The following is a 20531-nucleotide window of genomic DNA, read 5'->3' as shown; positions in this document are numbered from 1 at the left end:
AGAAGTTAGAATCTGAGCTTGTTGCTTTGTAGAGGTCTAATATATCTATCCCCACTTCTCTGCAGCTTGAGACCACTCGCCAAGAGATCGTGGATTTTAAACTAAGCTTGACGTGATCTAAGTAAAGTATGAAAGTGCAGAAAACGAGATCGGGTGTTACATACCTCAGATTTAAGATCTTGAGCATGCCATCTTTAAGTTCCACTCTGCTGTTTACACAAAGGATGAAAAACAGATCACTGCTTACAACCAACTGATCCATTTCAAGAAGGTCATTGATAGGCTTAAGTCTCAAGTGTTGGAACTCCAAAGTGCTTTGAAGATTAACGACCGTCTAAAGAAGGAAATGGAGGAGTTGCAGTGTGTCTGTACTAGTCTGCTCGAGGTGAATGAGCAGTTGGAGGGTGAAAAGGCTGGGGTCAAGGCTTCGCTTACTCAGAGTCAAGCCAATTTCTACAAGTTAGGTTATATAGACTATCTCTTTGGGCAGCCGTCTAATTTTGAGTATTTTGGTAAAGACTTCGAGACCTTCTTTATTTCTCCAAAAGACTTTCTCCTCTTCACTTTCAAGGCTTCCATTAGTGAAGTAGTCTGAAAAGCTGATGCCCAGGCTTGAGCAGTCCAGGTTGAAGTGTCGAATGGTGCAGCTGCTGAGGGTGCCGTGGTTGCTGAAGGTATGGTGACCGTGTAATCGTGGAGCATTCAAGCTGCTGAGGAGTAGTTTTCTAGGTAGTCTTTAGGATTTTCTTTGTTTTCCTTGTTGCCTTTGCTTTGCTTAAACTCCTTTGGTCTTTGTTAGTCGTTCATCAATTTTGCTAGAAAATTTAATAAACTTGCTTCCTTCGTTTTTCTCCATTTCACTTCTTTTGTTCATGCCCTAACCTTTTGACTTTATAGACTAGTGGCAAGCGTGCTACCTTTCTATAAGCAGACAGGCCCGCGTAGCCTATGTGTTGGAAATGTGCCTAAAGCCATACTTTATGGACATTTCACATGTTAAACTAATCTAGTTTAATATAAAGGGCAAAGATTATTGTTGAAAGCCATCTCATATAAATGTTATATGCTTCAACGATAAGTCCAAGGAATATATAATTGGGAGAATGTGATCCAAAGAAGTTAGATTCATGAGACCATTCTTTTTTGTATACATATCCTAAACGTTCCTGATCATAGGATTGCCAACTGGGCATTGATAGTTCGTTAAAATCAGCACATGCTATATCTTCTCTTAAAGAGAGTGATTGGTCTCAAGTCAATGGTGTAACTGACACCAAGATAAGCATGTTGGTGCTCAATAGAGAATGAGTCCACTAAGCACGATCAACGAGGAATTCTCATACTCATGTCATATGAGAACTTATGATTGGGATAATGCAAAGTAGTCATTTGACCTAAGGCATCATAGTTGTCTTGTGGTTAGGTCCTTGATCTTTGACTATGTCAAAGTCATTCCATCAAAGGGTGTCCACGGTATAGTTGGGGTTAAGCCACTTAGCCATAGAGGCAAGTGAATGCATAACAAGGGACCTCTACCCTTCAAACCGTTTGAGGGAGAATACTCTTTGATATGATTAAGAATCTTTGGCCATAATATGAATGAGAATCAAGAAGTCGTTCCAAATCACTTTCAAGGTAATCATATATGTAAAAGAATCACATTGGATTGTAGACATGAATAAACTATCAAACCAAACAATGTGGTTAAGAGTATTGTATTAGAGAAAGACCATATTGCATTGTAATCCCAAACTTAATAGGTTATCCACCTCTTCTAATTATCTTAGGTAGCCATGACATACTGCTAGGTGTCACTCATAGTTTGTTGAAGCCCTAAAGGTGTATAATCACTAAAGGGAGAATTGAAAGTACGTTTCAATTCACAATCGATTTGAAGAGTTCTAATCACCCACTGGCTCGCTAAAAGGAACCTAATGGATCACACATTGTGTAAGGTAATGTTTGAAGGATTTAACAGAGATGAGTAAGGATAATTAAATGGTTTAATTATTTATGGCTAGGATTAATTAATATGTTAATTAATCAAACGAATAAGTTCATTATAGACCTCCGGTTAGTTTTGGGCTGCAAGGCCCAATAGGATTTGAGTGTCAAGCCTATTAACATAAATTGTATGACAACTTATTGACTAAAGACCTAAAAAGGCCCAAACAAAAAATAACCTTAAGGAGGCCGACCATATAGAGAAAGAAAGGGTTTCTGGTTCTTTTAGTCACTTAATTGAAGGGACTATGTAAAGGACTTTATAACCTTTTCATCATTAGGGTTTTCTAAGGGAAGAAAAGAGAACAACTCTCTCTCTTTTCTCTCTAGAACAGCCAGCCACCATGGGGAAATTTGTATAAGCAAAGAGGTGCTTCAAAGGTATAAAGTTTCTCAACTCACTTTGTTTTAAGTTGAGTCTTGGTTCACCACAACTACTAGACCTTGAATTTCATGGGTAAAGTTTTATTTTTGAGTGCATACAAGCATGATTCCGCCTTTTAATTGTTAATAACTTGCATATATGTTGCTCAAATGAACTAGTTTTCACAAATATTTCCTTCACTATGCAGCCGTAGGTGTTGGTGTAGAACTTTGCAAAGTTTTTAGCCATAAGGTCAGCAGCCGGACGCCTTACTTACAAAAGCAGACAAGTCTGCATAACCACTAAGCTGTTAACCTTGGCTTTGTCCAATTTTGTAGGTTGCATAGCAATTGTCACAACACTTTAGGACTTAGTGTAGATCAATCCGCGCTTTGGTAGAAATAAAGCCTATCGATTGCGTAACATGCCATCAATGGATGAAGTTTTGTATAAGCGTGCTAACTTGTTTAACCTTTCATAGAAACATGCGGTTGTATAAGTTTAGCACGACTTACTGCTCAAAGGGCAAGCCATAAACAGTCTTTTGGAAACCGTAAGTTACCTTAGTGCACTCGATATCAACTTTAAGGTTCTAGGGCAACCGTCCATAAGGCTTATTGGGTGATGTGCCCCCTCCGTTTCTAGGGCATGGTTCCCTGCGGATTAGGCCAAGAAACCCAAAATCCTTCAGCTAGCTAAGTCTTGAAAAAGACCATTGCGGCTACTTCTACGAATCACGACGCAAGCCATCGTGCATCTAGTTATTCTAGGGCAGCCTGGCTCATCCACTTCTGGATTTTCAGAGTGTAAAGTTTATCTTCCTGCTTTGGAAAATAGACCCATGTAGGTGTCGAGAAATTGGTTTACCCTCTTGCACTAGAAAGCATGGTTGGTCTCTCGGGGGGTGCAATTCTTGCGATGAGCCCCTAAGAAGGGTGCGGTATTTTTTTTGATGTTCAGGAGCGATCAGTTGTTATAGACATGCAATCAAGCCAAGTTGTAAATTACTTTTGAATTCCTCATTGAAAAACAAGTGAAACGAACGAAAACTTAGCTGTAAGGTAAAAACTGCATAACAACTAGATAATCCTCAGCTTGCGAGGTGGTGCCTGTTGAGCCGCTTGTGTTCTTCAAGCTTTGATGTGGTAGGAGGTTACATATCGTACTTTCTCAGATTGTAAGCGTTCCACTGCTTTTCGATGTCTTTGTCTTTCATGGTGGTGAGGGTGTAATTACCTTTGCCGTCTACTCTGATGATTTTATACAGATCTTCCCATATAGGATCCATCTTTTTTATGCCTTCTCTACAAGCAATGATAAAGGCTTTTCTTAGGACTAGATTTTTGGGTTGAAACTGCCGAATCTTGGCCCTTTTGTTGTACCTAGAGAGGAATTGCTGCTGGTAGGATGTGATGCGGATGATGGTTTGCTCGCGTTTTTCTCCTCTGCCAGATCTAAGCTTGTGGCCATCTTCTTATGGTTCTGCTCAATACTTAGCAATAGAGTACTGATACTTGACACGATGACATTGAGAGGAATGATTGCTTCTGAACCAAATGCTAAAGAGAAATGAGTTTCACCGATGGCTTGTCACTTGGTCGTGCGATATGCCCATACACATTCGGGGAGTTCATCTGGCCACTTTCCCTTATTGTCGGAGAGAGATTTCTTGAGGCAATCGAGAATCGTCTTGTTGGATGCTTCAGTCTGCCCATTGCCTTGAGGATATCTCAGCGTGGACATATGCTGCTTAATGTTATACTTTTGGAAGAACTTCGTCAAATCTTTGCCCATGAATTGTGGGCCATTGTCGGTGACGATGGATTAACGGATGCCAAATCAGCAAATGATGTTCCTTTATATGAAGTGTTCTATGTTCGTTTGGGTCATGGTTGTCATGGGCTCTACTTCTACCCATTTCGTCAAGTAATTGGTTACCACGATCATCATGCCACTGCCTCAGTAGAGGGTGGCATTGGCTCTACTAGGTCGATTGCCCATGGCATGAAAGACTAAGGACTCGTTTGTAGGTGTAATTTGCTGGCAGACAATGCTAGTACCAACTTATAGCATTGGCAATGGTTGCATTTTTGTACTAACTCCTTAGCATCTTAGTACATAGTAGGCTAATAGTAGCCCGAGTTAAGAACTTTTTGTGCTAATGATCGGCATCCAGAGTGATTTCCACAAACGCCTTCGTGGATTGAGCTTAGAACTTTTAGGTCATCGCGAAGCACTAAGCAGCGGAGATGTGGTCTGATGTAAGATCTTCGGATGAGAATGTCGTTCCACATGTAGTAGCGTGTTGCCTTTATTTGGAGCTTTCTAGACTCCAACCTTTCTATAGGGAGTGTGCCATTGATCATGTAGTCTATAATAGAACTTTGCCAGTTAGGAGTTATACTAACCTGTGACACTTCGGCTGCTGGCTCTGCTTCTATGCTTCACTTGTCTAGATACTCCACTAGAGTAGAGCGTTTGAGTTGGTGGTCGAGGACGGAGCCTAAGCCGGCTAGCGCGTCTGCGTGGGTGTTGTCTACCCGCAGAACTTAAGTGAGTTTTTAAGTGTGAAATGCCTCAAGTTGCTTGCGTACCTTCTCTAGGTATTGCGCTATCCTTGGATGTTTTGCCATGTACTCCCCAGTAGTCTAGCTGGTGATTAGCTGGGAATCAGAATGAATTGCGAGCTTTTTCATCGCCAAGTTTTTTGCCATTCAGAGGCCTGCTAGTAGGGCCTCATACTCTGCTTCGTTGTTGGATGCTTTGAAGCATAGAGTGATCACCTGCTTAAGCATCGAATCGTCTAGGGTGATAAGGACCATGCTTGCTCCCAAGCTTTTGTAGTTGGATACGACGTTGACATGCAAATGCCAGAAGCATCCATTAGGGGAGTAGGAATGGCGAGGGAGTGCTCGGCTGCCTCCAAGGCGTCGTTGGGTCGCTCTGTTGCATCGCCTAGGCTAGGCATAAATTCTGCTATGAAGTCTGCCAAAGCTTGGGCCTTTATCGCCATGTGGGGTTAGAAAACTAAACCGTATTGGCCAAGTTGCAACATCCATTTCATCACTCATTGAGAAGCATCTGGACTATATAGGATCGATCGTAGAGGATATTGAGTCATGACAATGACTATATGAGCTTGAAAGTATGGTTTGAGTTTCCGAGCCGTAACAACTAACGTTAAAATTAATTTTTTGATCTTCGAGTATCTAGTTTCCTCATCAAGAAGAGCTTTAGAAGTGTAGAATACGGGCAGTTAGGCCCTCAGCTCTTCTCGTATGAGGACAGAGTTTACTGCTACTTCTGAGATTACCAAGTAGATGTATAAGTCCTCCACTGCTTCTGGCTTAGATAGTAAGGGAAGTGATGTAAGATACTTCTTCAGGTCTTGGAAAGCTTTTTCGCACTCATCACCCCATTTATCTCGTTGTGCCCTTTTGATGGCCTTGAAAAAGGATTTGCATCGATCGGTGGACCGCAAAAGAAAGTGGTTAAGGGCGGCTGCTCGTCTTGTTAAGCTTTGGATCTCCTTCAAGTTAGTTGGAGATTTCATCTCTAGGATCACTCGGATTTGCTTGGGATGTGCTTCGATTCCTCGTTAGGTTACTAGGTACCCTAAAAATCTGCCTAAAGATACTCCAAATGTGCATTTGGCGGGATTGAGCTTCATCTTGTACTTTCTAAGGATGTCAAAAGTTTTTGCCATGTTGCCGATATGGTCTGATCGCTGTTTGCCCTTCACCATGATGTCGTCGACATAGACTACCATGGTTACTCCAATTTGCTTTCTGAACATCATGTGTACTAACATTTGGTAAGTGGCCCCTGTGTTCTTGAGGCCAATGGGCATGATCTTGTTGCAGTAGGTGCCTCGCTCGATCACGAACATGGTTTTCTCTTTGTCGGGCTCGCACATGGCTATTTTGTTGTAGCCAGAGTAGGCATCCAAGAAACTGAGCAGCTGGTTCCCAGAAGTCGAATATACTAATTGATTGATTCAGGGGAGTGGATAACGATCCTTTAAGCATGCTTTGTTGAGGTCAGTGTAGTCTATGCAAACCCTCCATTTTCCCTTCTCTTTCTTCTTTACGAGCACGACGTTGGCAAGCCATGCTGAGTGTGTTACCTCTTCTATGAAGCCGACTTCCAATAGCTTATCAATTTCTTCTTCGATGATTGTTACTCGTTCGGGCACAAAATGCCTTCTTTTTTGGATCACCGGCTTGGCAACAGGGTCGACGTGCAGCTTGTGGCAAGCTATCTTGGGGTTAATGCCAGGCATGTCAGAAGGTGACCATACGAAGATGTCACGATTTTCCTTAAGGAAAGTCGTGAATTCTTTCGTTTCTTTTGGGTTTAGGCGAGAACCAAAACTAGCGCTCTTCTCCGACTACTGGAGATCAAGAACGTTATATTCGGAATCCTCTTTGGGTTTTCATCCTATCTCGTATGCTAGCGCGTCGTTTTGGACACCATTTTCTTAATTCGCTTGCTATAATTGCTATTTGGTAGCTTTATCGTTCCTTTGGACCTCAGTAGCCTTTACGGGGGTAAAGGTCTTCTTTAATTCCTTCAATACTTACATAGTGTATTGTCGAGATGCGGCCTGGTTAAACTTGATTTCTCCGACTTTTCCTCCCTGGATGCGACATCATATTTTTTGATACTTGACGGAAGTGATGGCATCCAACTTTATTAGCCAAAGTCTCCCTAGAATCCCATTGTAGAGAGGCGGGTCGCTTAACATTGTGAACGTCTCATTTGAGACAATTGGCGGTGTTTTCACGTCAAGTGTGATATGGCCAATAGCAGTCGAGGTGTGTCAGTTGAATCTGGAAAAAGTACCTCCGCTCTGCATATGACTGTGTTTTCCAAGCCCATCTTCTAAATTACTGAGAGTTGAAGTAGGTTGACTGCACTTCCATTGTCAACCCTCATTCTGTCGACTATGGCATGGGCCATTTGGACAGATACCACTAACGCGTCATCGTGCGGAAAGTCGACACCTTCGGCATCCTACTCAATGAAACCAACAATGGGTCCAAGTTGGGTGCCGACTACTTGGACTTACGAGACTAGTAGAGTTTGATGGATCTTCTGTTTCTTTGAATTGTTGGTAGCCCCCAAATGTTCATAGTTGGTGAACATGCCGTTAATCCGGATCGTCTTGTTGGGCGGTTCTTCATCGGCATCTATATTTCTTCTAGGCTGTACAGCTGGTTTATCCAAGTATCTGTCGACCTTACCTTCCTTCATGAGCTTCTCTAGGTAATTCTTCCAGCTATAGCAGTTGTCGGTTATGTGACCAGGACCTCGGTGGAATATGCAGTACTTGGTGTGATCCAACTTGGAAGTATCTCCTTTTGACTACTTCAGCAGCTTGAGCCATGGTTCGCTCTTGATGTCACGGAGGATTTGGTGGATCGGGATCGAGAACTTGGTGTAGTTCTTAGATGCCAAGCTCTATTTAGTTGTGTGTCAATCCCTACGTTTGGTTTCCTGCCTAATTTGGTTGTACTACTTCTCGTCCTCATTCTTTTGAGCCACTGTCAACTTTTTCCATGGCTGCTCGGGCATCTTATCTGTTCGCCAAGGCTTGTCCCAAAGTGCATGCTTCTCTACCAAAGCGAAAAAGTTTGCCAGGGTTAGATCTTCTTTCATGATCAACTCTCCAAACAGTGGGTGGTCTACTGGGAGTCCCTTTTGAAAGGATGCGCTTGCTATCGAATTATCACATCCTACTATCTTCGCCTTCTCTACTTTTAACCTATTCATGTAGTTGTGAAGTGACTATTTTAGGTTCATCTTCACATTGAACACGTGGTCAAACTTCTTCTTGATCGAGCGGTAGAATGAATATTCTTTGGTGAAAACCAAGGAAAGTTCGTCAAAGCTCTGGATGGATCGTGACGGTATGGTGTGGAACCAATCTTTCGTCTTGACTTGTAAAGTGGTGGCAAATATTTTACACATAAGAGCATCATTGTTTTGATAAAGGACCATCGCGCTTCGGTAATGCTTCAAATGCCTCTCCGGGTCTTCATGTCCTTTGACGGATGAGAAATGTGGAATGCTAAACTTGCATGAAGGATCTGCCTGCTCGATCTCGTCCATGAAATGTGACCTATTTGTATTGGTCATGTCTCATCGTAGTTCTTCATCGGTGACCTTGTTGCATTGGAAATCATGCAATCGCTCGTTTAAGAGCCTGTCTACCTCTTCCTAAATCTTCCTTTGTTAGGGTAGTAGCGCTCTCGGCTGCCCACGATCTTGACCTACTGGTCTAGGATACTCTTCTACGTGATTTTCTCTTCGATGTGGTGAAGGTAGTGCACGTGGTTCTTTCCCAGCAAACAAGGGAATTCTTTGTTGGCTGCCGATTGAACTCAAGCCTTGAGTGATTGCTTCTCTCCATCTGTTGTGATGCTTACTCCGATGTGAGGTGGAAGATGCTCCTTGCAGACCTAGCAGCAAATAAACACTTCGCCTGGAAGATTGTCCATGTTGATCACTGGAATGTGGTCTCAACCGTGAGTGTATGCTCATTCGTGGGCCTAATCTGGAGTGCATGCTTCTGCGCATGCTAGGATAGAAGTATACGCTATCTTGGGGGCCCAGTCGGGAGTGTACATTGCCAGAATGCTCAGTTCATGGCTGGTTAAATGGCTACTTACCTGGACGCTGCTGGAGAGGTTCTTCGCCTACCCTTGTCCCACTTTGGGACACTTTGTCCGGCATGTTGCATCTCGGTGTGTGCTACAAGAGCTGATTCATCAAGGTTGTTTACGGTGCGAGGGCGCTCGTCAATTCTATGACTTGTCGAGACAAATGTTGTTCTTCATTTGGGTTGGAAGAGCTTGGAAGAAACGCGTCTCCTTGAGCAATAGAAGTGTGGTAGACTCCGGGCGTGAGATTTGAGTTAGGAAATGTCAAATCCGCATAAAAATATGGTGAAAATGCCCCGGTTCAATCGTCGGTCTAGAAATCTGAAGTCGGGACAGTTGGACTGGTCTTGGACATATTTGGGCTGCTGGGAAGGCCACGAGAGTGGGTTGGGCAATGGGAGTGGGTTCCTTGGTGTGCAGAGCACGTGGGTGCGAGGCTAGGGCTCGGCTCAACAACGTGTTGGAATTTAGTTAGGCTTGAATGGCTAGGGCCGACTCGCCTTAGGCTTAGGCCCTTACGGGCTTAGATGGCACAGCTTGGGCTGTGGTCATGGCGTCGTGGACCTTGCCAAGGGTGGTGGCTACCATGGTGGCCATCATGGTGGTAGCTACGGTGGTGCCCCGTGAGGGTGATGCTGCTTCATTCATCGTCGTGTTTAGCCTTGTGGATGGTCGTGGTCCAAATCCTTGAACGTAGGAAGTTCCGATCATTGTGGTTTGTGAGTTTCTAGTCATTGTACTTTTCTTTTACGTTTTATAAAAGAATTTTTATCAAAGAAATTTGCATCCTAAATAAAAAATCCAAGAATAAGAATGTACGAAAAATCTAAAAATGAGCAAGAAAATGAAAAACCTTGAATGCAAGAGTCTTTTTTGAGTGTTTGATCAAGACTCTCCATGAAAGCACCAATTTATGGATGCAAATTTCCGCCTTCTTTTTTTTGGACAAAAATGCACCTGCAAAACAATTAACACCTTAGGTCAAGGCCAAGAGCCTTATGCACCCACGATGACTAGGGGGCTTTGGCCAAAGAACATCCAATGCCAAAGTTAGAATTTGAGGGAAAAGTGTTTAGGGAAATTTGGAGAATTTTGCAAGAGAGTTGGAATTAGGTTTTGAGGAGAAATGGGAGCTATTTATAGGGGTGTGACCAGCCCTTATTTGGAGAAAAGGGGTACGGCCACTTATGGTAGTTTTTTGGTGTAATTGTAAGATATTATGTCAAAATAATATTCTGCAATCAATTAGGAAATTAATTAATTAATTAATTAGGAAATTAATCAATTAATTTAGGTAATAAATCCTATTTAGAATGAATAATTGAAGGTTACCTTGTGGGGGGAGGATTTGATGAGGATGGATAAAATAGTTTTGAATAAGTACCTATTTTGATCACTTTTGACCATGATTGAGTTGTGATTGTCCGCTGCTTGCCCGGAGGAGTTCCGGTGTGCCTTGAGGGTAATTTTGTCTTTTTACCTGAGAATCATACGTCGCCTCCATATTTTTCTCGATTATTTTTTGCTCCACACAATGTAGTCTTTCATGAATAAAGGCTCAGCCATATGGTTTAGAGCTTTAGAACCCGTTACTAAAAAAAAAAAAAAACAAAAAAAAAAAAAAGGAGAAATTTAAATGATACTACCCAATGCTATAATACAAGACAAATTCGATTTTGCACTACCTCATGCATTTGTTGGAATTCCAATATACTTAGAATTTATTCTATACTTCCATTAAGTACAATGTTGTCTTTCGTGAAAAAATAAAGGCTCAACCATAGGTCTTAGACCTTTGAAACCCATGACGGTGGTATCCTTTTCATGTTCTTCCACATGCAAGACATCCAAGTAACCTTTGGAACTTATGACGGTGGTTCCTCTCCATGCTCTTCTCATACTTACTTCTCTGATTTTTACCACCAATACTACTCCCTAGACCTCCATAACTGAAGGTGCACCTCCTTCCCCTAACTAGCCATGTGGGCCTAGGCACCATCATCTTCTAGTTGTGAACTCAGGCCCATAGCCGTGCCTTTGCTGCTGCTGCTTTTCAGGAGATCCTTGGGGACTTTGTGTAAAGTGGTGAAAGGGTAGGGGTTGGGTAGTGGGAAAATGGGGCATTGAAGCAAAAAAGAAGGGGAGAAAGAAGAAGAGGAAGAGGAGGGCACGGAGGAGAAAGAGGAAGAGAAAGGTACTAGGTAAAAAGAGGAAGAGGAAGAGGGAGGCATAGATTTATAATTGATGGATAGGGGTTTGTCCGACGAATCATTCAGTTGGGCAAATATAAGGAAAACATCAAGCAAAGGTTGTGTCGGTAGATATTTATTACATGTCAGCATGGGCTTTTGACCAACGATAGTAGATTGTAGCCGACAAATAGTGTTGCTGGGCAGAGCCTACCTAGCCAACGAAGACAGGATTCGTCAGGCAAACTGTCTGATCGCCATTTTTTCCCTCTTCAAGCCAAAATGTTGCCCCGAAGAATTTTGACTTGCCCTACGAATATTTTCTATCACCTGGTTTTGGGTAAAACCTGAATGTTGACCATCTTCGCCTTATCAACTAAAATATCCGTCAGGTAAAGAGACTTTACCCGATGAACTCTTGTCGGGCAAAAGTTTGTAGGGCAAGCCCCATTTTCTAGTAGTACAATGGTCGTATCATGTGGTACATCAATATGATACAAAAATGTAATAACCTAATTTTAATGGTTACTGAAATTCTCCATACGATCAAACCGATTACTAGAGAGTATATATGTTCGCATACAAAGAAATATAACAAAAAATTATCATCTTTTTGAAAACTCATGAAAAAAGAAATTTAGGGCCACTTTCACAATAACCTTGCCTAAAAAGTTCTTATTTTACATAGAAAACACAGTCCTTAACTTTATGTATCTTCCACCTCATAAACTATTTTCCTACCCCACTTGCCTTGAACTTTTTATGGATCTCTGTAGCTTCAAAGGTTCTTCTCTCAACACTATAAGTATGGGGTATCTCCAATCCAAAGCCAATTAAGAAACCAGCTGCTTCCTCAGGAAAAACAGAAGGGTTGTAATCTTTGAGAGATATCATGGCAGTGATGTCATCAGATCCTCTTGTGGTTGGGAGAGTTATTGGAGATGTTGTTGATTACTTCTCCTCCAGTGTAAGAATGACAATTACATACAACTCGAACAAGGTGGTGTATAATGGGCATGAGCTATTTCCTTCCTCAGTAACCATCAAGCCTAAGGTTGAAGTTCATGGAGGCGATTTGAGGAGTTTCTTTACACTGGTACGTGCATGTCACCCTCCCAGCTTCTATATATTCTCTTGTTATCATGTTTATATATACCATAATTTATTTACTTAAATAAGGATTTAATTTTAAATAGTTACTTTGTTCTTTGTAGGTCATGACGGATCCAGATGTTCCAGGCCCTAGTGACCCATACCTGAAGGAACACTTACACTGGTAAACCCTTCCCTGAAGAGATGATCATAAAAATGCAATCTTAAATAAGGAAAATAAAATGGAAGGCAATCATTTTCCCGGCCCTAGAGACTCATATCTGAGGGAACACTTACACTTTTACCAACCTCTAATTAATTAACTTGCGCATAATATTATATCCACCTGAGGATTAAAATATGAAACACTAACCTTCTATACCGCAGAGAGTCAGTTATTAGGCGTTACCAATATATTTACAAGACATCGAGAAAATCATGCAAATTATAATCCATATATGCGTCTTTTTTATATAACATAAAATTAACTGCGTCCTTGAATCTTACTGATCTTTTTCTTTTCCAATAAGTTTGTATGTTTCATGATTGACCTGGTAAATTTATCTGGGCTTTTTTGTCCAGTTAGAGATGGCCTGATACAGGGAGTTTCTATTTCCTTATAATTGTTTTTGGATAAAACCTACATAATCAGAAGACAGAAGCTTCTATTGCATACTCATGAATTCAGTCTGATAATTTTGTTAAAAAATTTGGACTAAATAATTGGCCTTCTTGATTATAGGATTGTGACTGACATCCCAGGCACTACTGATAACACATTTGGTAAGTCCATTATGTTCTGAGAGAGATAATGAATATGATTTTTTGTTTGTTTGAACGCGAGATATATAATTAAAAACAGGAAAGGAGGTGGTGAAATATGAAATGCCAAGGCCAAACATAGGGATCCACAGGTTTGTGTTTCTTCTGTTCAAGCAGAAAGGCTGGCAGACAGTGATCCCTCCTGCATCAAAGGACCACTTCAATACCCGAAAATTTGCAGAGGCAAATGACCTTGGCCTTCCTGTGACTGCCGTCTTCTTTAATGGCCAAAGAGAAACTGCTGCAAGGAGACGCTAAAACAATAGCACTAACCGAAAAAATCAGCTCTGCTCTCCAAGTTGTACCTTGAAATGGATTGTTTACAATAATTAGTAGGCGACCGGTCGGTTTAAAATTTGTGCTAGGTGCACCCTCTTGCTTTATTAACGTAACAAAAGTTTGTAAATTTATGGTTGTGTACTTTATGTGACTTTCTCCAAAATAAATATAGTAATATGGAAAAATTATAATGTACGACTGAATTTCTTTCACAAATTCATATTCAAAAATAACAAATTAAGTAACCCATAGGCCGGCAGGTGGCCCTTTACCGCTTGAGGGGCCGGGATAGGTTATCATGAACTGCTTGAGGGAGGAGATGTTAGACTGTCATAGTAGGCCGATGACTTTAGTCCGATGAAATAGCCTATTTTTTACCATTGCTTTTGAAAGATAGTAGTCCAGCGGCATCTTAAGTAAATGATCTAAAGAGAATATTTCTATAGAAAACTTCATTTTAATAGTTAGAAAAGATCACTTTTAGACTATAACTTTGTGTAAGATTAATATCTAATTAAGCTACTTAGTATTACGGTTTGGAGATAAGAGGTCTTAGGCTCGATTATCGCCAAATGCGAATTTGAACTGTATTATTACTAACTCATTGTGAGGCTAAGTCCATCGACCTCCCCCTTAGTGTAGATTATGTCATTTGTTTAAATAAAAAAAATATCTAATTAATTTTTATCCCTTGATACATTTAATCACCTCATTTATTAATTATATTTTAATGTTTTATTTCTCTTTATTTCTAATTTTAATCTATTAGTTACCTTTAATCCTAATTTTCATTTCAATCGTTATATATTTTGGTGTAGACATATAGGTAAACTAGTTTTTTTTGTATAATATATTCCGATACAATTTGTGTTCTTCATTTAGGTACATTAATTCATTTAATATATTTCAATATAAATTTATTGATACAGACATTTAGGTACATTAATTATTCATAATACTTTTCAGTACTTCCATTTTGGTACATAAATTTCGGTACATACATTTAGGTACATCAATCCATGTTAATATTTTGGTACACTTATTTATTTATATATTTTTCTTACATGTCACCTTTTGTGGAATGTATCTCATTTAGGTACAGGATATATTTGGAGGGAGTTAAACAGAATTACTATATTAAAATGTGTATATTAAAAAATTTAAATATTTAATTATGAGAGACATTGAAAAAATACACATTAAATGTTAGGATTAAGAATGTAAAACCCCTCCACATTTTAGAGTCATTTTAAATTGGTCTTAACCTTTTTAAATATTTTAAACAAGTATTCAACCTATTGAAATGTCACATCCATTAAGACCTAGTTAATTTTTAAAACATAGATTATATTAAAAACCAACCAACTTGGTATATCATGGTCAACATTAACGGTAGTTGCCTCAAAATTTAATTTTCAAATATAAATTATATAATATGGAACCCAAATGATCAAACAGGTATTGAATTGAATCGAAAATGGATCCAAATAGAAATTACATCAGGAGGGCAATCTCCTAACAAGAAAGAGGATTAAGAATTCAGATGCTCATGTGATTTCATCATTTGCAAATTCTTTGCTCGTAAAACTTCTAGTTCTTCTTTGTGGGCATGAAGATGGTGATAGCCACATCATGGCAGTCCATACTATTTCAACAACCTCCATAACCTTTTTCTAGATGTTGGCGGCTTGAGTTGTAGGGTGGAGTTGGTGGTTTTGCGTTGGATTTGGTGGTGATTGGCTAACAGGGGTGGTAGTGATCGTTAGTTGGTGGAGGCTATGCTTTCATGACCTTCTATTGATTTTGGATACAATGTAAGCCCTACTTAATTTAACAGATTTTTAATTGGGGCTTGATGGATGTGACATTTTCAATAGGTTTGGTACTTGTTTGAAATGTTCAAAAAAGTTGAGATTAATTTGGAATGGCAATAAAAGGTTGGGGAGCTTTAGATACTTAATTGTAAATATTGAAACAAAAATAAAATATGAATTTGAATTAAAGTACACATCAAAAGACTATAACCAATATATAATCTAAGCACTAGGTTTTAATCAAAATTTCAATTTTTTCAAGAATTAAATGACACACCCCGACCCCAATAACACAAGTTACGAGGCCGTGATATTGGCTATCACTAAATTGACCATATGTCCCTATTGAGAGATGACGTCACAAGCCAACCTAATAACGAAAGTCATAGTAAGATAAACACCGTGTGAGTGAATTTGAACCATAATGTTCATTACTAATAAGAGTTGCTACAAAGTTTCCTAATCAACCTCCCCAATTGGGGACACTTGTTCGTGGATTAAATCTCAATATTATCACATCACATCAGAGCAGCTAGAAGTTTCACAAAACAGTAAACACATAAAAGTGCAGTTATGCATAATCGAAAGTATGATTACATGTTTGTTACAAACTAGAACAAACCGGAGTAGAGGAATCATCACCAAAAGTCCAAAGGATGGATGCCTCACTACCAAGCCCACTCGTCACCTTTGGGGTTCTTATTCTTGTTACATCCTAAGGAGTTGAGAAACAAAGCGTGAGTTGATCAAGTTTAGCTAGTTAAAATCATCGAATATAATAACCCCTGTTTTGAAATTACATATATAGTAAAAACTACATACATATAATACTACAATAATAGTAGTCAAGTTCACATCACATCACTCGTCATATCAAAGAAAGTAATATCAACCACAAGAATCAATAATTGTTTCTTTCTATGTATAATATATTATTTAGAAATACGGGATTTTTAAACTTTAATAGTACAACCCGTTCCTTAAAATAATGTGTTTTACTCCTGAGATATATGAAATGATAATTTTGTCCCTAAGTGGGTGTCTTGAGTAATTTTCGAGACTTGAAATCCAATTTCTTATACTTTCTTATGTTTTCCTAACTATATTCATGTAAATGGAAATCGAAGCCTCGATGGCATAATTGTAAAAGTCACAATTAACAAGGGACAAATTTGTAATTTTACTTAGATTTTCTAAGTGGGATTAATCCACTCTTGGTCTCCTCTTTCCTTCATTTTGAAAATAGCTCTCTCTCTCTCTCTCTCTCTCTCTCTCTCTCTCTCTCTCGGTCACTCTATCTTTAGCTCTCTCTCAAGCTCTGAGAGCCCCAAACCTCACTACCACCTAAATTCCTCCACAAACCGAACCCAAACTTGCATTTTCGAGAGCAATGGGACTCAGGGAACTCGGTGATGGTCTTGCATGCGTCATCGGACCACCGTGAGGTGCAGTTCCATTGAAGCCAAGAGCTCCGAGGTCTAACCTTAAACCCAGGTGACGTTCCTTGTTATTCTTTGAATTTCTGGGTTATTGTCTTGATTAGAGACGATTTTTAGCGGGTTTTGAGCTTGAATTCGAGGGTTTTAAACCCTATCATTCCTCTGTGCATGCAAGGCCAGCTCCGGCGACGAATTCCGGCAAAATGTCGTTGCGTTCGAGGTCGGTTGGATTCAATGAAGGCGCTGTTGCAGAGAGCATACAACACGTTATTGCAGAGAGGAAGAAGCCGTTGAGAGTGATAGCGAGTCCTCTGGATCCTCTTGTGATGATTTGCTGAATCCGATAGAGGAGGGTTTCGAGGATTTTGAGGTGGGGGAGCAAGAGGAGGCGAAGGGTGGGAGGTAGGGAAATTTTGTTAAATGATGAGAACAAGAAGAGCAGATAGCTGCTGAAGAGAATGGCAAAGCCAATGAGAAGATGTGGGTATTTTGGGAAGAAAGGTTTGATTCCGGATGAAGTGTTCTCCCCGGAATCTAAATACCACCTTCATTCAGGTAATCCAATTCTGAAGAATTCCGGATATTAGATGGACCCCGCTTATTTTCTGGTTCCTCAAATGTTAGTAAACGCCGAAATTCTTGGAAAGGCGTGCAATTCCAATTACTCCTCATTCCTACCCCGTTTCGTAATCACGCCACAGAAGTCTAAAATTACCAATTTTGAGAAGAGAGAAATGAGATCCTAGTGGTTCCATTTATTCTTCGATTGATATTTATCATCTCTATATTAGACTACGAATATGAGAATTTGAACTAGGGAATAGATAAGAGGTAGTACAATACATGCTCTAGCCAACTTATCATTAGTAATTATTATTGTATTATTATTTTTGACACATACTCTATTAATGTTGACTTCTTATAACTCCTTAAATTAGAGAGCATGATTGGCCTAAAAATTGTACAAGAGTTTCTATAATATCTTTACAGTCTTTTATTAGGGTGCTACTATTGCTACTCTGCATTCTCTCAGAAAAAAAAAAATATATCAGAGAAATAATGGTAGAAGGAGTGCATGATGACTTTTTGAAAGTGCTAATAACAATTTCCTTTAATTATTTTAACTTAAAAACTATGGAGCATGGTAGTATAATCTGTGACCCTATACCCTAAACTGTAATCTCTAAACACTAAACCCTAATCTTAAAATCATTCACATTTAAATACCAAAAATAACCACGCGCCTTATGTATGAAAGGCTAGTGGAGTATGGGAAAGTATGTAATTTACGGAATGCCACAATCAAAACCCATAGATTTGCTCGCCCGATTATTGAACAGAGAGTTAAAAACCTAGACCAACATGATAAAATAAAATGAACGGAAAATATTCTTTAGGCAACCGAAAAGTGTATTAGTGGCAGGTGTTGGGGGACTTTTAGGTCAAGGTGGACTTAAGCTTTGAGAATGTCCTCTTGTCTCCTTTGGTATGGTTTCATACCAAGCTCGAAATTTCTCGAAATAATTAGCATGTCTTAGGAAATATCCCGGTAGGATCAATGACCCAAAGATAGCATGATTAATCAAATAACGACTTGCTCAAGTGAGGTGTGGTGTGGAATGTGGATGCAAATTTCTACCATCGTTTGATTAACGAATTTGCGCCTACAAAGTAATAATGCCTAAGATTAAGGCCAAAAGACTCACGTGCCCATGATGAATGAGGGGGGGCTTTGGCTGAAGAATCTCCAATGCCAAAGTTAGAATTCTGAAATAAAAAATGTGTTTGAGTGTTTGAGGGAAGCCAAAAAGCCTCTTTTGGGGTAGCTAAAGCTTACTGAATTTTGGAGATAAATGGTGTATTTATATGAGAAAAATGGAGGAGATGGGCCGGCCCTATAGGGTTTAGGGGTGGCCGGCACTAGGCTTGTGTTTAAGTGGGAACATTCTAAGATATTTGTGTAAATAAATATCTTGGAGTAATTAGGTAAATATCCTAAATAAATGGGATTATGATTACTTACTTGGAAGAGTTTTTGGAAGAGTTTTTCTCTGATTAGGAATGTATTTATAATAAGAATAAGAGATTATTCTATCATAAAAACCTTTGACTTTTCCTATATGCAGGGGCGCCTTGAGCACTCGTTGATCTATACCTACTCTCATTACTAGAATTATGCTCATTACACACCATTTTTTTCCCACCCTTTGCAATTGGTGGCCATAGATATAAAGTTGCTACTCTTACTATTTTTTGGTGGCCTTACAGTGGGATGCCACTGATATCAGTGGCCTTAGCCACCAATATTGGTGTCTGTTAACTAACTTTATTTCTTAAAATTACTTTTCTTCTACTTTTTTATTTCATTATTTATTTTGTTGGCGCCTGAGTGGTGCTGGTTAATTTTTTTTCGTTTTCAAAGCTGGGATATATATTGCTTCTCAGGACCTCCAGATGCAAGTCAAATACGAAAGGGAGACAAAGAGGCCAAAACCCATAGAAGGGCAGAGCCTTGGACCGCATCTCTCGGCCATTATTGCATCAGTGATGAAGTCGGACGGTTTCGTGAACCAGTCGCATTCACAGGATGCGGACAGGGCGTAACGGTCAAGATTGTGAACGGCCTCATTTAGTTGGCAACAGGCATGGGCAGCGGAAGCTCCACTCCCACGATGCTGGTTATCTGCTTCTTATACCTTGCCCTTTCAATTTCTCATCTTAAGCTCCTTGGTTTATTATTTATTTTCAGTTGGGTTTCGTACAATCAATTTGGGGCTGCAACACATTGAATTGCTTTTGGGGAGTAAAAACAGGTAATTTTGTGTTTCTTATATTTAATATTTAGCATTTTTAAGATCTAACTTTTCAATTTGTTTATTAAGTCTTCGAATCTTTAGAGTTTTTAGAAGTCGGGTTTGAAGTGCTTCTTCTATCTATTCAAGTTGGATCAAATTGGAAATCATACAGGGTTTAAGCTTATTATTGTTCTTGCAGATATAAGCTAGGTCTTCGTTTCTTGTTATATAAATATGCGAATTCGTTTACTGTTTCAACGAAAGCACGAGTTAGGCAAATCACAACTATGTTTTCTTTACAAACTACTATCCTTACAGCTTGTAGAAATTGAAAGAAAAAGGATATAAGTAGAAGTATCTATGTAAAGTTCCACTTTTGGTTAAGCTTATGCTATAAGCATATCGCATTTTGTGTGTATGTTCTGTAAACACCATAAACACAAAAAAGGACTTTGGTAGAGAAAGTTTGGCTTATTGAAACATGGCATGAACGAACTTGTATATGATATTTTGTCTGTTTTTAAGTTTTGGTATGCTTTTTAGTTGATACCTACTACCACTGCATGAGAACTAACAGTTAAGCTAGATTCCATGCTTCGTTATGTGGTCTACACCTTCAAAACAATGTTATTATTAGTAGACGAGGAAGTGACATTACCTCTGTTGGACAACTCCCTGCTGTTTACCTACGTGCATTCATTTTGTCTCGTCAATAGATATAACTATGCGATTTTCCCTCATTAGAGCTTTTCCACCGCTCGCCAAGAGTGATGGATTAACATTCCATAATCTCATGGGGTGCTCGACACGTCTTTGCTAAAGAGCTCTGTCTTTCTTCAGTCACATAGTTACGCATATTCATTAACTAAATTATGAGTGAATGACAGTCGATATACATTAATTAGATATGTATTATTTATATGAAATATAAACATAATATCACATGGCGGTCCGACAATCATACTGAAAAATTTTAGAAGCACATGCTAAAAACAACACTCTAATTTTGGATAGATTTTTTTCAGTGTGTTCGTGTTCCATGAAAAGGTATTACTACCATCTTATATG

At 39.5% G+C, this 20531-nt stretch overlaps 1 protein-coding gene and 1 long non-coding RNA gene across 2 annotated transcripts; both read left to right on the top strand.

Moving 5' to 3' along the window:
• Nucleotides 1–12076: 12076 nt before the first annotated feature.
• On the top strand, nucleotides 12077–13577 carry LOC148692922 (CEN-like protein 2). Its single transcript, XM_088680575.1, has 4 exons — nucleotides 12077–12318; nucleotides 12437–12498; nucleotides 13057–13097; nucleotides 13177–13577. The coding sequence occupies exons 1-4, from the start codon at nucleotides 12115–12117 to the stop codon at nucleotides 13392–13394; spliced, it is 525 nt and encodes a 174-aa protein (XP_088536701.1). The 5' UTR covers nucleotides 12077–12114; the 3' UTR covers nucleotides 13395–13577.
• A 2904-nt stretch (nucleotides 13578–16481) lies between these two features.
• On the top strand, nucleotides 16482–19187 carry LOC148692921 (uncharacterized). The gene is made up of 3 exons (XR_015953719.1): nucleotides 16482–16723; nucleotides 16849–17223; nucleotides 19114–19187. It is a non-coding gene; the product is annotated as an uncharacterized LOC148692921 (long non-coding RNA).
• The last annotated feature ends 1344 nt before the right edge of the window (nucleotides 19188–20531 follow it).

This window comes from Pyrus communis, chromosome 11 (assembly GCF_041283825.1).
Source record: "Pyrus communis isolate YQ-2024b chromosome 11, ASM4128382v1, whole genome shotgun sequence".
Taxonomy (NCBI): domain Eukaryota; kingdom Viridiplantae; phylum Streptophyta; class Magnoliopsida; order Rosales; family Rosaceae; genus Pyrus; species Pyrus communis.
This window is presented reverse-complemented; position numbering and strand designations above follow the sequence as displayed.